Source organism: Toxotes jaculatrix, chromosome 1, assembly GCF_017976425.1.
Source record: "Toxotes jaculatrix isolate fToxJac2 chromosome 1, fToxJac2.pri, whole genome shotgun sequence".
Classification (NCBI taxonomy): Eukaryota; Metazoa; Chordata; class Actinopteri; family Toxotidae; genus Toxotes; species Toxotes jaculatrix.
This window is the reverse complement of record NC_054394.1, coordinates 2,639,635-2,657,322: the sequence shown is the minus strand read 5'-3', so window position 1 is coordinate 2,657,322 and position 17,688 is coordinate 2,639,635. Positions and strand designations below refer to the sequence as shown.

The 17,688-nt window shown below is 40.6% G+C and overlaps 1 protein-coding gene across 1 annotated transcript in view; it reads right to left on the bottom strand.

Annotated features, from left to right (window-relative positions):
* adamts17 (ADAM metallopeptidase with thrombospondin type 1 motif, 17) overlaps positions 1-17,688 on the bottom strand; it is a 130,509-nt gene that overhangs the window by 60,855 nt on the left and 51,966 nt on the right. Inside the window, exons 8-12 of the mRNA XM_041043646.1 lie at positions 17,109-17,214; positions 8,826-8,966; positions 2,555-2,705; positions 1,140-1,241; positions 823-968 (exon numbers count right to left, since the gene is read on the bottom strand). Of these exons, the coding sequence (XP_040899580.1) occupies positions 823-968; positions 1,140-1,241; positions 2,555-2,705; positions 8,826-8,966; positions 17,109-17,214 (646 nt within the window). The remainder of the gene's footprint in view (positions 1-822; positions 969-1,139; positions 1,242-2,554; positions 2,706-8,825; positions 8,967-17,108; positions 17,215-17,688) is intronic.

Genomic DNA, 17,688 nt, shown 5'->3' with positions numbered 1-17,688 from the left:
TGCATGAAAATACTTTGTTATTTTCATGCATGCTTTTTGGAAGCTGACCTGAATGTCAATTAGAATCAGTTTAGTTGGAGAGCTTTTCAGAGAGGTGCCTCTCAGCAGCGTGGCACTCAGCTGGAAGTTCTGTAAGATGGAGGAAAGCCATGCTGTTGTGATACTGTCAGTATCACAGAACAGTACGCAAATTCTCCACACAGACTCACAAACAGAGATCCAGCGCCTCATTTTGAACGAGCCCCAGTTTAACGTAAAGTTAATCACACATGATTGGTATTAATGCAATGTGTGAAAGTGTACAGGTACAGGCACAGGAATGTCTGTGAGTAAATCATACTATTAAAAGCAGAATGTTTTAGCTTCATGAGTTGTCAGTGTAGAAAACAGCAGGTAATATACACAGCTGAATGCAGAGATCCACTCCAATGTCTGTTTCACAATACACCGTCCATCATACACCTACTGCAGACACAAGAATATGTTTTTGTTTTTTTGTATTTTGTTTTTGATTCTTTGTCTAATGTGGGATTCATTCAAAATTCAGTTTAAATTCACATTTTCTCCAGTGTGGAGTTTCACAACAGCCCAGTAGATAAAAGAGAAATATACCAATTAACCTGGTAAAAGACAAACCTGATTTTTTCAGTTATCGTGCTATTATACATGTTAGAAATCTGGTCCTGTGTTCACACTGTAATCTTTATTTTTGAATATGTCTTATACCTATTATTGTATCTCTCTCTTTGTCTCTCTCTCTCTCTCTCTCTCTCTCTCTCTCACACACACACACACACACACACCGACAGACAGGTGACATACGGAGGGTTGTCACATTTCCTCTGTCTGAACTGGACTCCAGTACCGCAGGTCCTGCTGCACATGCTCCACTGGCTCCATGGACTCCAGTCCCCGTCCACATGCTGAGGGATGGGAGTCTTACTGACACACTCACCTGCCCTGCACCACTGACACACACACACAAACAGACACACACAGATACACATATTGAGATTGAAATCATTTCACTTCACACTCATCATAGTCTTCATTTAAGCACATGAACAGAAGCAGTGGTCAGAAGTGAAGGTCTGAGTATTTGTGCATGAAAGCACAGTGTGTGAGTGAGACAGTCCTACCTTGTCTGCTCCGCACTCTGTTCCATCCAGAGGAGGATCCAGTTTGGTCTTGCAGGATGTATCTCCCTCTACTAAACACCAAAGGCCAGCACACATCAGGTGCTGATACACATACACACACACACACACACACACACACACACACACACACACACACACACACACACACACACACACACACACACACACACACACACACACACACACACACACACAGAAACATAAATTCTCACATGGTAAATTCAGCATCAGATTAATTTACTGTCAAACACCATCAGAATAACAGTCATGTCATACTCACTGCTTAGCTGTGCTCAGTTTTCCTTTTAACCAAAAACTGTCCTCATTTACTAATTAATTCCATTTGCTTCTTCTCTGTCATCTTTTTGATCAGCGTTAAGCTTCTGTCACTAAAACTCAACGCTGCCTGTTGATGTTTCCCATTAAAGGCCAATCAGACAAGTGAAGGATTATGTCCTCTGACCCCTAGTGGGCTTTTAATGTGGAACATGTGTGTACCTGTTGAGTTTGTATTAACAGAAAACAGCCTGATAATGTGAAGGAAATAAGGGAAAAATAAAAATAAAGATCTGTCTCTAATATAAGCCTGTTTCAAATAAACGGCTGGTTTTCTCTGACGTGAAGGTAAATAAAGGCTCTGGATACTTTTTGAGAATTTAAAGTATGTCAGTTAAACCCAGAGGCACCACACTAAACATAGAGGCCTGAGGGAGCAACCCAAATGGTCAAAAACAGCTCTGTTTAGTCTGAATTACTCCTACGTTTGCCAATCAAATGACAGGCTTAAAGCTCAGAATGCTGGTGTTTCCACTGCTGAGCTTACATACGTATGTATTAAGTTGCTACCAGGTGGAGTCACACTGCAGTGACCTGCTTAATATCATGCTTCAGTCACAGAGGTCTTGCCGCTGGAATCTCAAGCATTTTTACAACTAAAAACTTTGGAGGACAAAACATGCAAAAATCAACATTTGTTCACTTTGCCTCACGTCTTCAGGCCTCTACTAGCTACTGTACACAACTGTACAACTGCATTCTTGTAAAACTGATTGTTTCATTTTGACCTCTTTCCACTGAATGCTGTGACCTGTTTTAGTCTGGTGTCCACAGACAGTCAATGTTGTCTGTTGTTCATTCAGTCTCTTGTGCAGGATCTTCACTGTCCCATGTGACATTACACCACTGTTCCTCTCAAAGGTTCCTCTCAAGACTCCTTGAGACTTAAAGATTCTGGTAAGACGTTCTGACAGTCCAAGGAATTGCACTGGGATGACTCTGGTGGCCCCTGTAGAGTCTATCCTAATTATATGACTCTGATCAACCCTCAATCCAGTGTGTGTGTGTGTGTGTGTGTGTGTGTGCGTGTGCATGTGTGTGTATGGAGAGTGTTGTACCTCCATGTCATTGCAGAAAGTGGCATTTGTTCCAAACAGTATCTGGCACTGTTCGTCCACACTGTAGTGCATGCCTGGCAGCTTGGGAGGCAGCTGGACCTGGTAGCGGCTCCTGGGGTCTGTGTGCAGCAGGCAGGCACTGGCTTTGGACCTGTTCGAAAGACACAAAAGAGAAGGACGCATACTCCATGCTTACCAGTGAACTGTTCTTTGTATTTATTTTAATTTTCATTGTCTAATCTGGATCCAAAAGACACTTGGCATTTGCAGCAGGAAGATTTGAAGAATGTCAGTTGATATTTTTGAAAGCAGTTGCAGATGAGCATTGATCAGAGAATAAACGGTATGAGCCAAAGCTCCAAGGTCTCCTTAGTATGTATGATGTCTATCTATCATTGGCCTGGGTTTACTGTCCAGCAGAATGATTTATGTTAGTCTGCAAAGAAGGTAGGAAACTGCTCAGAGCCCCAAGCGGCCCTAATTTCTATAGTTACTACTGCATGATGTTTAGATCTACACTACATCTACACTCACTGAGCACTTTATTAGGAACACCACACTAATACTGGGTAGTTCCTCCCTTTGCTCTCATTGATTCCACAAGATGCTGGAAACCTTCCTCTGAGCTTCTGCTCCATGTTCACATGATTCATCACATCATTCAAGCTGCCAATCTCCTGTTCTACCACATCCCAAAGGTGTTCTACTGGATTCAGGTCTAGTCACTGTTGACTTTTAAAGAATGGTCCCTTCCAGTGTTTTGTCTACTTTACCAGTGGATTATTGTTGCTGATGTACAGTAAGCAGTATTTTAATGTTCTATCTGGTTGAGCTAAGGTTTGTTTTATTAACTGTTGTGGTTTCTCTGCAAAATGTGATAAAATAGAATGTAAACTAGCTTCCTTTCTGTGCATATGTAGCTTTGTTTAATTAATAGAGAGACATAAAATGGAAATACAAGTTGCAGCCATGTTCTGCCTGTTTTCAAAACTGATCTTAGATACAGTTCTTGAGCAAGTGTTGGTTCAGTGAGCAGTTCATTTCCGGGAGAGAGAGCAGAGGGAAAGCACAGATACATGACTGTATCCATGGTACTATTCCTCTTTCCTCAGACACTTCCAACAACACAGTATCACACAAGCACAAGCTGTAAATTAAATGCTGTGACGTTAATGTTAAGCTGAGGCAGCACAAGATTAAACAGAAAGTGTAATAATACAACATGTTCACCTTAACATTACTATTTCAAGGTCCTACATTAACATTCATTCAGTTGGAAACTTGCTCTCGTAATCGTTCTTTAGAGGTTTGTCAGGCCTCAGCAAGATCTGACTATCAGGCTCTGACCCCTCTCTCCTTCAAGGTGCCCTGTAGAGTTAACAGAGTTATGCTGTGTGACAAAATACATATTCCAAACAACATGGGAACGCAGATATAAATTCTGTATATACATATGTGTAAAGCTACTAGAGGCAAAAAACTCACAGGGCACTGTGAGGCACTAATAAATAAATAAATGCATGTATTTAAAATCTGATTATGTATCAATTAGCATCCTTTATACACAATAAACAAATCATTTCAGTTAAAAGGAGACTGTTCTCATTACTTGTAAAATAAAAAAGCATCTTGTTTTAACAAGATCCGTCTCACATTTTCCTTTATTTATTTATTTACTTATTTTGATGTAATTATGACATGTTTTCTGGTCATTATTAGATACCAAATTATCTCTCAAGACAAACCCAAATCCGTGACTAGAGACACGATAGCCTATAGTAACCATGTAACATGACTGATTAATCATATAACATAACTGATGTATGTGGCAGGATGGTTTTATGTATTAAGCTGTTAATGCAGGCTGCATTCCTGTTGTTCTGTCTATCTGTGTGTAATTATTGTGTGTGGATATGTCAGATTAGATCAGTGATTGTCAGGGATTGGGTTACATCCTGGTCCACGCTGTGTTGGTTTCCAGACCGCATACATTATCAGACAAGAACATACATATCCACTACCCTCAGACCTACTGGCACCTCCTGACAGCACACACATCCAGATGGCTTGAAATTTAAGACAGTGTTCTAATGTACATTCAGTTCAGCAGCCCGTCCCTCTTCAGCACCGACCCTCCACACATACTGTAAATCTCTGCTGTATAGATTATTTAGGTTTTAATATGCAGTATGGATATTAAACAAACTTAATATCCATAGTTTTACATACAGTGTTTCATAATCTCAACTGCAGTCACTTCATTAGACCAGTTCATGAAATGATCACAGTGAGAACACAGCACATACAACCATAAGAATCACCAGACAACCAATCTAACTCCAGAAATCTTCAGCTTTCAACCGTGCCAACTGCACGGAGGAGCACACAAGTGAGTCGCTCTGTTCAAACAGCCAGATTTCGTGACGACAACAATGGATTTACTGAGAAGAATCATTCTGTTGTGTTACTGCACAGCAGAGTGACATCGGCACAGTAATCAGCTGTAGCCTCAGAGTTTTTCGGAGACATAAACGTTTAAAATGCATTAAGAAAAAGAGAATAAAATGTCTTTGTTATTTGCAGACTAAAGTCAGTGATAATCAAATGAATCAAATGTGACTAAAAATAATATATTATTCAAAATTAGGTCTCCTGCAGCCACAATTCCATTTTCAATTACGCAGACTTGGAGGGTTGCTGAAACCAAGCATCTACACAGAAAAAGGAGGCAATGTCATTTAAATGAGTTCAGCTCCACTTGGGTGATGCATGGCACTGGTTCTTAGTAATGACTTTGCTTTAAGAGAAAATGTGTTTCCATTTTCTCTGTGTTTGTGGTTCTGGTATCAGTGAGCTGGAGACACTTCTCTGCCTCTTGTACTGCTTCACAGATCATTTTCCAAGACTGATAAATCACACTCAGCCTGTTAGTAAACGTGCCTTTGCATCAAAACTCAACTGAGTTTCTAACCTCAGACGACATGAATGTTTACTCACAACAGAATTACTAAATGAGTAAAGAACACATTTGAGCTGTAATCAATCTACAAGTTAAGATCTGAGAGCGTGAGAGACAGATTCATGAATGCAAAACAGCTTTTTAGCATAAATCCTGATTTTACATTCCCTCAAAACAAGCCTTGGAAAGCAGCCCTCATAATGTTCTTTAGATGTTTGTCAGACTCTGAGCATGTGAGGCCCCACCCATGTCTGACTGTCAGGCCCTCAGCTTTTTTCAATTTCAGGCTTTTAGAGGAATGGCCACTGGCCAGATGTTGCTCAGACGCTGGAGTCTAACGGGGGGATGTTTTACTTCCAGGTTCAATTCAGTGCAGTTACAGACAGTACAGACAGGAAGACCTGCAGCTCGGTCACATTACACAGCTTCTTCTGTTGCCTTAAAAAATGTGTGTACTCAGCTCCCTCTAAATCTGTTGCTGTTCTGCTCTGCTACAGCAATGACAAATGTTCACATTTGTGCTTGAAATGACTTTTGCCATAACTAAGTAAGAAATAATCATTTCATGATAGTTTGTATAATTTTACTTTACTGCATGTTATTTCAACTGTTGTTCTCTGTGACAGGCTTGTAAAATACAACACACTCTTTAAGACTAAACCGGTGGTTCTCAACCTTTATGGCCTCTGACACTTCACAAAAAGCAGTGTCTAACTGGGTTCCCCCTCACATTGGAGATGAGCTGTTAGCCCCTAAGAGCCCCTAAAACTGAACTGAATTGAAATGAACATTTACCCTCTAAACCTCTCAGATGTTTTTATTTTAAATAACTGTTTGAGGTTAAATTATCTAAAGCACATTCAGTCATCCTTTTTCAAATAATGTAAAATATAATGTCAGTGTCTTTTTAAATGTAATTTTAATAGTGTTATGCTATTAAAAGGAAGAAAAAAGGTCTTTGGGGAAATGTCAGAACTGCTCCTTTACATCAGCTGGGTGGAGGAGCATGTCTGTGTCTGACTGACAGAAGCTGGAAGGCTGAGCTCTGGCCCAGCAGGGGAACGAGAGGCAAAGAAAACAAAGTGTGCTGTGGGCAGACAAAGTGCTGTCAGCTGTGGTGCTGAGGAGTAAGGACCACATCTACATAGAACAAATGGACATTTGCAAGTACTTTTCATTAATATGCTGTTTAATATGTTGCGATTAAGTAGCTAATTAGCTACACAGCCTCCAAACTGACATTAGCAGTGCACTTTTCCTTAGTGAGTGTTGGTTTAGTTGCTTGTTAAACAAGTTAAAACGCAAGACAAGATGTTTATTAACGAGAACTAAGGGTGCTCTGATGAATTCATGTAATATGTATATGTTATGTTGTAATATGCCATCATGGAACCAAAGTATATGAAATATTAATGTGCCCCTTATGGTTTTGCTTTGTGTGCGTGTTTTTTTTCTTCCTCAGAGAAAAACACAAGGCAACTACAGAGCAGATTTTTATGCTGCAGCAGAAAGAGAAAATGCAGTTAAATTTCAGTTGGATTTAAGTGAGATTTTAAATGCAGGACCTTTTCTAGTGATGGAGTTATTTTACACTGTGGTACAGATACTTTTACTTAACTTAAATAAAGAATCTGAAAACCTGAATACGAACACACCATTAGAACACTTCAGTGAAGTAATTGTGACCAGACTTTTTCAGAAGAACAACTTCCAAACTGGGGGGGTGGAAATATTACTCTTTAAGGTTGTGTGGCAGAAGAAATATTGGATTCCACTAACTATCAGATCAATACATCATCAAAATCCACCATGAACTGCTGTCAGAAACATGATCTTCTGAAGCTTTCTGAATTGTCCTTACAGTCCCATCACTTAAACATCTCTGCAAATCTGAGGGTAAATGCTGTGAATGTAAGACTGCCTTGACTTGAAGTGATCTGCAAAACAGAGGTGGGAAAATTCCTCAATCAAGAATTGAAAGATTCTTAGCAGTTGTGTTTGTAAGCTATGATATCAAAGTTAGTACTAAGTAACCTTCCTTACTGAATTTAGCAGAGTGCCTGAAGTCTTGCACATGCCACAATTACAAATTCTTTTTTCTATTTTTTTAAGTTTTTCTATTCACTTCAAAATCAATACAATATGGAATTTAACCAGAGATGCCCAAGCAAACAACAATGAAAAGGTTGAACCTAGAGACTCTCTGGACTGTCTATCTATCTATCTTCCTGTCAGACTGTCTGTCCTCCTGTTATTTCAGACATGTCTCAGCACTGACTCCTCTACTCTCTCATGAACTCTCGTCCTGGACCTTTCTGTTGAGCCGTGACATTTACCTTACCAACATCTAGGGCTCATGGGAAATGGTGTTCTTTAAATGCTGCCAAAATACATAAATACTGAATTGCCAACAGTGTTAGACTGCTTTTTGAAAAATGTCCAGTCTTATTGAAACATATGAAGTAGGAAAATGTTACAAATGTGAGATTTTGACTCAGGTTTTCTTATTTCTGGAAGAGAAGTTCAACTTCACCTCAGCTCTCCACATACATTTGAAAAAAGGGCATATGATAAAATGATAATCTTTTTGTAAACTGTTGGAACAACATTTCATAATGAATTGATTTTTAACAATGTATTCACTTCATTCACAAATTGTTGGTTAAATTATATATTTTAAACTATATATGAATATGAATTTATTGCTTAATGTCACATTTGGACATGTCCAGCTGCACACAGCCCTGACTGTGCCTCCACATACCACTGCTCACAACAGCCAGGGAAAGGAGAGGTCAGCGGTGAGGTACAGTTCATCTGACAGCACGGGAGTAAAAAACATTGTCACGACTGACCTCAGGTCAGAGTCCTGCATGGGTCCAATTTTGCAAAGCTGCACCTGTCCCACACCTGCAAAGCTCGGTACAGGAACCAACCGGTTACCTGCAGTTATCTCAAAATCTGGACCCAAGCCAAGCAGTTAATGTAAGTCCTGTGACCCGACCAGCTCCCAAAACATGAATTAAACACACAGACTGCACAGTCCCTCACTGTAAAACTCATCCAGATTGTATTTAAGCTGGGTTCGTATGATGGCTGGTCTGAGGTGGTCTGCTGTTTTCATGTGTATGGAACATTCAGATGTGCCTAACACTTGCTCAGTCAGCTCCAAAAAAGTCTGATCGTATTTAATTCATCCATGAATCAGTATGAATGTATCTTGTACCCTTTACACATACTCTTTGCAGGTTATCTGTCAGGACACAGAGCAGAGCTCCGTGTCTGCCTCAGGTGCATCCGGCTGTGTCTCACCTGAGGAAGTTCTCCAGATCCACACGGCTGCAGCAGGACCAGGACAGGTCGCTGGGGTTTCTTCCTTTCACCCATTCACCAGACATGATGTGGGAGTGACCAGTGCATTTGGCGTGGGCATCATCATGGCTCATTCCCATACTGAAGACAAGACATGGAAAGAAAGACACTGTGTTACAGATCAATATACGCAAGCTTTGACTAAAGTGTGTGTCTATTAATAGTAATGTTCCAGTCCAGGTTGTTTTTTTGTGGCTACACCTTCTCCTGCAGTTTCAAATATTACAGTCATGTCTTATCTCTCCTTGTATATTCACATATTTTTGGGATCCACTTGAGATATTGGCATATTGCTGTGCCTTTAATGAAGTGTGAAGAACCAGAAACAGTGTCCCTGAGAGGGTGAAATGTGAAGGTGGAAGACTTGCTGGATCAGTACCATGATACAAAGGACAGATACTCTTACTCCATTCTTATTGTGATTCTCTGAGTGGATATTGTATTAGCGCTCGACACTGACTGACTCTTTCTGCATAACATCATTTTGATTGTCACTGAGCATCTAATTTTGAATACACACACACAGTGAGGTGCTGACCAGTGTGAGCTTCAATCCAAGCCCACTGAAAAAAAAAAAAAAAAAAAAAAACCCAAAAAAACAGTCGCACAGCTCCTCTCTGGAACACCATGCTTCATTCACCTCACTGAGCATTTTCTGTTGCTGGTGTCGGGAGTCAGGTGTAAGACATCGCCCTGATAAAACAAAGATAGCCAAATATATATGGTGAGGTGAACAAGGCATGGTGTACTGGAGAACTGTGTGATGTATTTTAATTTGAAATACAGTACTGGGTAACCGCTGCTAAAAAAATAAATCTGCACTGTACTGAGAGAAAGCACATCTATGACAATCATAAACAGTGTTTTTCACAAAATCATGATTTTCATTTGAGACAACCTGTAAATCTGTAAGCACAGACACACACACACACACACACACACACACACTTCCAACAGAATGGAAAGCTATTATGGTGGAGTGAATTCCCTTCAACCAGCAGCACATGTAACAGTAACACACCTGCAACATATTGATGGAGCAGAGTCAGAGCCTGAGGGAAGCTCTGACAGGAAGGACCTCTTACTCACAGTGCACACGCACTGCACGTCTGTGTGAGAGACACAAATAAAGACCAACAAAGGAAGGAGTGTGTATTGAAACAAGGAGGACTTCACTTTGGCACAGTTACTCTCGCTCTCTGTATGTGTGTGTTTGTGTGTGTGTGTATATGTGCGTGTATGTGAGTGTCCACCCAAAGCCATGACCTACATTTGCAAATTAAAAACAACAACCTAGTCTGAACTCCAAGCACAGACTCAGAAACTAATAAATTACAAGTGCAGACTCTTTTCCCCTGGTTGAAATGAAAGCAATATAGAATTACATTTAAGGACTCGTACTTGTCCACATCCACAGCAGAAGAAAGTGCAGTGGCTTCAAAGAAGAGGAAACAGATCAGTGTCTAAGAACTGTCCAACTGAGCCAAGTCCAGTCTGACCTGACCAGACAAGGCCACAGTGTCTTACAGACTCCACTAATCACTGAATACATATTGTACATCCTCACTGGTCACACAGGTTAAATGGTTGCATGTCATTAAAACAGTACATAAAACACAACATCGCATCTGTATGAAGATAAATCATCCAAACATCTGAAACCAAACAGAGACTCCAAGTCAAAGTCTGGTCCATTTACAGTTTATTATATTATATTATACACTTAATCAGCTTTAATTCTGGATCCATCTGCTCACTGTAAACTGTTCAGAAAGCCATCCTATGATAAGCAGTATATGTGTTGTTCTCATTTCCTACTCTGTGTACTTTGATGTTTCCCTTATTAAAAAGGGACTGACTGAGTAACATGCCAGTCTGTATGACTTCATGTAAACTCTTGGTTTGTTTGTAATAAGTCTGTGAACACAAAAGGTAATCACTGATTTTTTTTTTTTTTTTTTTAATCTTTGCTCTGGACCAAATGAACAGGTGTGAAAAGGACCTCAGGGTACTTTCACACCTCCTTGTTTTTGAGTTCCAGTGAACTCTGGTGCGTTTGCCTGTTGTTGTTTAAGCTGGTTTGACAGCCATCAGTCGAGTCCTGGTGCAGTTTTTTTTTTTTTTTTTTTTTTGTGGTGTGAAGAGCAGACCAATCACAGACTGTTGTAACAGCAGATATTTACTGTAACGATTTTTCCATCCTGTTTCTACCACTCCATCGCTTACAACCGGTTCAGTCTGGATTATTAACGCTCATGGGCATTAACAGCATAACTTTTTTCTTGGTGAGCTCTTTGTGACACCAGAGAACACAACTAAATGTTTAAAACTGTCCAAAGAATGAGTCACCTGTCTTTCCATGAGACTCAGTGTTTGCACGACTCGTTTTAGTCAGTCACTGAACCGATCTACAGGTGTGACGGTAACCTGAGGCACAATCCAGATTTATACAGGTCTGCATCGCTGATGTCCAGACTGCCTCCAGCTGTCCAAACCCAAAAAGAATAATGTGTGTCACTGGAATTAGAGAAGCCAGATATTTAGGTATCCCTGCTCAGTACGAACCTTTAATAAAAAGGTGAAAGTTTCAGTGTGTGGTGTTTCATATTACTGACCATATCTCACTGTGTAGTCAGCACCTGCTGTACATTTAAATATATCCAGTTAGATGCTAGCAACATAAATGGTGATATGTATCCTTGTTCAAAAACCTTTGAGACCAAATTTAGCCCAGTTTCTACCTGGAAATGTAGGTGTCTGCTGACCTAGTTTACTTCTTACTTCTGAATCCAAAAATTCAGTTCAAGACTTTATCCTCATATGCACAGAGCAACAGATTACACTGAAGATCATACTACTTAAGAGAATAAAAAACACTACAATATTTAAAAAGGAGACATAAAATAATATTGTCAGTGAGGGTTTAGCATTTAAGTACATACATACATACATTTAAAAATGATGATCACAAAAAATAAAACAGATGTGTAAAGATGTATAATACTGTACAAGTTAATAAATGCCGAGTGGACTGAGTGAACAAGTCTTATGTTCACAACAGCATAACAGAGTAATGCATCACTGGAATAACAGTCAATATGTTCAGTGCAGTATGACATACTTTGAGGAATTGGATTAAAGGGTAGTGCAATGTCCCAAAATCTGATAGTTCAAGTAGAAGGTAAAGTGGCAGGGTCCTGTAGGTGTGTGTGTGAGATAGTATGTGAACAGTTATTGTGGGTGTTATGTGTGAGTGATGGTTGGCAGGTCACAATGTGGAGAAGGTAGGGTTGGAGTATTTCAGTCAGTCTGTTCAGTAGTCTTACAGTCTAAGGGTAGAAACTGTCCCATAGTCATCGATTCAGCCTGCCAGAAGACGTACTTTCTAGATTATTTGGGTGGTATTAAATATGTATGACAGCTTATCACATATCAGTTTCCTGGAATTTAAAAGATACCACCAACCTTACCACCTCAGTGGTCAGGTCAATGACAGCTGTGTTGTCAGAAAACTTAACTATGGAGCTACTTTCACAGGAGACAACATAGTCCTGGGTGAACGGTAGAGAGCAAGAGGCTCACACACAAGCCTGAGGGCATTTGAGTGTTCATGATGAATGATTTTGAGGAGAGAGGCCCTGTGCTGACAGACTGTGGTCTGCCAGTGAGAGAGTCCATAATCCAGCTGCAGAGAGACGGGATCAGACCGACTGTGAGTAGTTTATGTGTGAGCTTTGAGGGACGGATTGTGTTAAATACTGAACTGTAGCGGATGAATGCTGTTCGACTGACTTCAGTGTCCTTGGGAGGCTGCTGTATGGATTGCCACAGAAATGGCGTCATTTATTGATCTAGTCCATTGATCGTTGAATTTGAGTTGCAGGGGGTCTGGTTTGTCTGAGATATAATGCTGGATGTGGGAGATAACTTATTCAAAGAACTTCATGATGACAGGAGTGAGTGCGACTGATCTAAAGTTATCCAGACAGGTCACAGAGCTTGCCTTGAGGACTGGAATGACGGTAGTTGATTTGAAACAGGCGGGAACAGTGACCAGAGTGACGGACAAGTTAAAGATATATGAAGACATCTGAAAGTGCAGTGGCACATTCCTTGAGGACACAATCAGGCACGTTGTCTGGACATGTGCCCTTGTGTGGGCTGATCATCTGCAGGTCTCGGCAGATGATGGTGGCTCCTGTGTGTCAGTGTCAGGTATCTGAACAGTGAAACCCAGTGTATTACAGGAACGACAGTTAGTGCATCACTGTGGTACACAGATGAAGAGTCAAATATGATTCAGTTACTTAAGTTACATGGGGAAGACATCAGAAGGAGACCAAGTGGATTTCTCAAGACATTATCAGTGAAATAACAGAATTCTGGCTCATAATGTACTCAATTAAACCTTAATCACAGGTGCTGATGTCTTCACACACACAAATCAAGGAAGCACGAGCCCTGCAGCCCTCCACTGTTTGGCAAATGTTGTTAATTTTCGTGGTGCAAGGCCCAAAATATCCCAGCATGTCGCAACTTCACGGTGCTCATTAGTGACCTGACAGTACTTATTAGAAATTCCCCAGAATGACTGGCTTGGTTTAAGGAGAATCAGCACAAAAAGATCACAGTCACTGCGAACTCTGTGCCCAAAGTGTTGGACTGTGAAAACTGCATCCGTAGAGTCCATTGCATCAAACTACAGTTCCCTAATGGAGTTTCTCGTGGACTTGGCACTAAATGACAGAGGTGATGAGGAAGGAAAAGCAAGTTTTGCACCTGCGGAGATCTGACACCTTTTTCACCCTGAAACTGACGCTGAAGTTTTTATCCCGCACTGACACTGCAACACTTCGGCACAGCAAACGTCACCTACAAAGAGCTACAAGGTTAATGAAACCACTCACTAAGGACACAAAATATCTTTGTAAGGAAGGTTTTGAAGATTTTTGGAGGACCACAATGCGTAATATGGCACTTTGTGTTCAAACACAAGCCCGTATGTGTGTGTGTTGTAACTTTTTGTTACTTTGTTGATGTTCGTTGATGGCCACTTAATTTAATATTCATTTTACTTGCTTTCTGCTGGATGGATTTGTCTGGCAATCAGTTGTTTTATTAGTAGTGAGGTGGTTGGTAGTTAGAGTGACCTCTGATTGATATTATATGGTCATATGTCAGTCTTTATGCAGTTTAAAGGATTTGTTTAACATACATCTGTGTCCTGTTCACCAATTTCAACTCCGCCTTCTTCACCATGAATCCTTTAAGTCCTCAACCTGCTGTTGGATTTGAACATCAGCTCTTGTACATGTATGAATCTGGGGCCTCCTGTGGGAAAGGAAGGTGAACAACCACATGTTGCCCAGCACTGATGTCCCTCTGGACTGTTTCTTATCACCCTAGTACTTCTCCTTGTACACAAACAGTTCCATATCCCAGCACGGTTCAGTAACCATCCTTAAGTAAGCCGATGACACAACCACAACAGGCTTCACATCCACAAACATTAAGCTCAGTTACAAGAAGCAGGGGGTCCAATCAGTCACTTGGTGCCATAACAACAATCTCCTGCCCAACACATCCAAAACCCAGGAACTGGGTCATTGATTTCCAGAACAACACCACACCCAAATCTCCCATACACATCTCTTGTGAACCCATAACCAGCACAGGCCCATTTAAATTTCTTTGCACACACATGAGCAATACACTGAAATGGAACATCAACTCAGAGCAGATCATTAAAAAAGCACAGCAGGGTTTTTTTTTTTTCCTGCTGCAATAAAGTCTCCACCTCTAAGTATCTCATTCCTGTGTCTTGCATTGTATTAAATGAAAACCTTTCATTGTCAAGGAACACTGTGATTATTGTTATTGTTTACTCTTTCTGTACAGAAATCAAATTCCACTGACTCCAGTCGTGTGGCCATTAAAGTGAAGTCAAAGTAAAAATCCTCAGCTATACTTTGTCTTTACTGCTCATTAGCCAACACATATAATAACACACTAAACCAAGAGAGTGACCATGGTAAACATTACCTGCCAAACATGTATATGTATGCATTCAGTTTGTATAGACATATAAATGGTCCAGTTTCCATCCTATATAATGTAGTACACTGTGCCTCCCATTAAAACTTCTACACAGTGCTAGCCTAAGCTCCGAGTTTATATGAGATTCTTAGTGCTTTAACAACTACTTGACACACAAGGAAATAATTTCTTGTAGTGTGTGTGTGTGTGTGTGGATGAGTCAGTGTGTGTGCTTATGTAACACTGCTTCCATAATGTGCACGTATATGGGCAGCAGTCATACACAGTGTGTGCCAGCTTGTTACCTTTCCTGGCCTCCACAGCTGGAGCAGAGCTGTTGGCTGAAAAGCGTGATAATCCTGAGAGGCCGGGCACAGCCACAAAGCTGCTGCATAGCTTCATACACTCTGGCTCTGGCTTCCAGGCCATTTTTCCAGGTGATTCACCTTCCTGCTGTAACTGACATCTCACTGCCACACCGAGTGAAGACACCATCAGCTGAGCTTGGCTCACATGGATGTATCCCAGTCATTTGTTTTCTTCACTGTGTGTCCTTTAATTTAAAGTATCTACATCTACCAAGTCCAGAGCCCATACTTATAAATAAATAACTAAAGCAAACTTTAAATCCCTATAATCTCTCACCTTATATGGGAAAGTACTGTTAGATGAGTGTGTTAGCTTTCTCTGTCACAATTTTGTTTAGTAATCTGACCTCTGCTAAAAAGAACGCATTTGAGAACGTAGCTCCGATTGCCTATAAAACGGCGCCTACTTCCCATCTCTTTTTAATTAAACTTTTTTTTTTTGGATTGTTTTTAAAGTTCTGTTTCACCAAAATAGATTAGTGAGATTATTCTCACACACAAGCTTCTCTCTTTGAGGAAATGTCCTCTAGGAGGAGGATATCCAACTCTATTTTAAATCTGTTATTTATATGATGGTGTTATTAGTATGGTTTGTTAAACACCCATTGTGCAAAATGAGGTCACCACTGCAAGGTCCTAACACCTTTTGTTGTAATGACAAAGCAAAACCATCATTTATAGGTTGGACAAGGAGCCACTTTTCTCACATTCAGCGGCAAAAACCATCTTTGAACTGACACAGTTTCCCTCCCCACCCACCACCCAATTGCTGATCATGAAATGGAGTTACAGGCTATGAAAAAGGTAAAAGGTCACTGTGTGACACTGTACATACTCCTATAGGAATATATACTCCTATATATTCCTACAGGTGTCCAATGCACAGTCAGCAAAAGTAGACAGAAGCAGCAGAAATCCAAATACAAAAGTGAAAACGGAGATGACCGGAGGCAAATTTACTCTAGGGCACCATGAGAGAAGCTGGAATGGCTAGAAGCATTTGTGATCATTCCAAGTTGTATGTCTCCATGAATGTAGAGAGAGCACAGGGCAAAGGGAGAGAGTCTGGATGAAAAGAAGAGAAACTTGAGTTCCTGGTAAGTTTGGAAATCAGCCTGTCTGAAGTGTCACGCAGAGAATCAGCGCTTGTTGTCACAGCAAACATCAGTAGGGGAACTGGTCCACTGAATGTTTGTGGACAAAAGACAAAGAAAACCTATCCAGCAGTCAAACCATTCCAGAGTGTAAATACAGTTTGCTTGTTATCCTTGAGTGAGCCTCTCCAACTTTGAACAAAGCAACTTCAAGGTGTTCCACCGTCACTCTGCACTGCTCACGTAGCCAAGCAAGGAGCCTGGTCTGCCTGAGACGGAGGTGGAACAAGGCCTGTATTCAACTCCACACTGAACACAGTTTCTAACGTGACTCCTGTTAGTGTGTCTGATGTCTCAAAGTAGGAACAGATTTCCATTTGCTAGATAAGAGTGTGAGCCAAGGAAAAATCATTTAATTATGCTGCTGCTTTAGAAAAAGGACTTCCACTGTGACATGATTATCCTTTTTTAACACATAACTGTAAAGTCAAGTTCAAGACTGAATGAAAATTAAATGATGTTTAACTTAAAGAAGCTTTTTATTAAAACCATCATGGGAGGAAGCTGAAATCTGGTTCCCAGCACTTCCTCCACACACTACACTGGACTTTTAAACCACATACCTTCACACCATGTTAACAGCAGCAATGTGGACGACTGAGCAACAGTATAATGACATGATATGTTGTGGAAATACACCTCTTTAAAACTTGAGCGAAACCTACTTGTGTCCCAGCTCGTGAGCAATGGTGAAAGCCAAATTGAGTCCGTTGTCCTCTGCTAGCACACACTTCCTCTTGGCACTGCAGACGCCGCCCAGATAAGCAATACCTGTAACACAGTGACATGACAATGATTATGTAACTGAACATGCTGGGTAATATGCTTAGATTAAGACAGTTAATAATACAGTTCCTCAAGATCAAGGTCATACTTCCTCTCACTTCCATTTCTACGCTGCAGGTGGCTCTTTCTGAGAACTCATTACACCTCAGCTGACAATCAAATTAAACACTGGGGAGTGTTAAGAGGCTGCTGTGGGTCTGTGAGGTTGTAATGTCCTTTGCAAAGAAAACCAGATTATAAGATGGATAAAAGTTTAGACTCATGGTTTGTTTTTGATACCATTATCACAGCAAAATCATCTTAAACTGACACACAGATGTTGAGTCAGTTTATGGTATAGAGTCAGTCAGAGGGCAGTGGACTTAAAACTGAGTTGTCTTCTAGTAATTGTTTCACCTTGTCTCAACACTGAGTCCAGAGTGTTGTGCAATCACTCCATTTATGTACCTTGTTCATTCA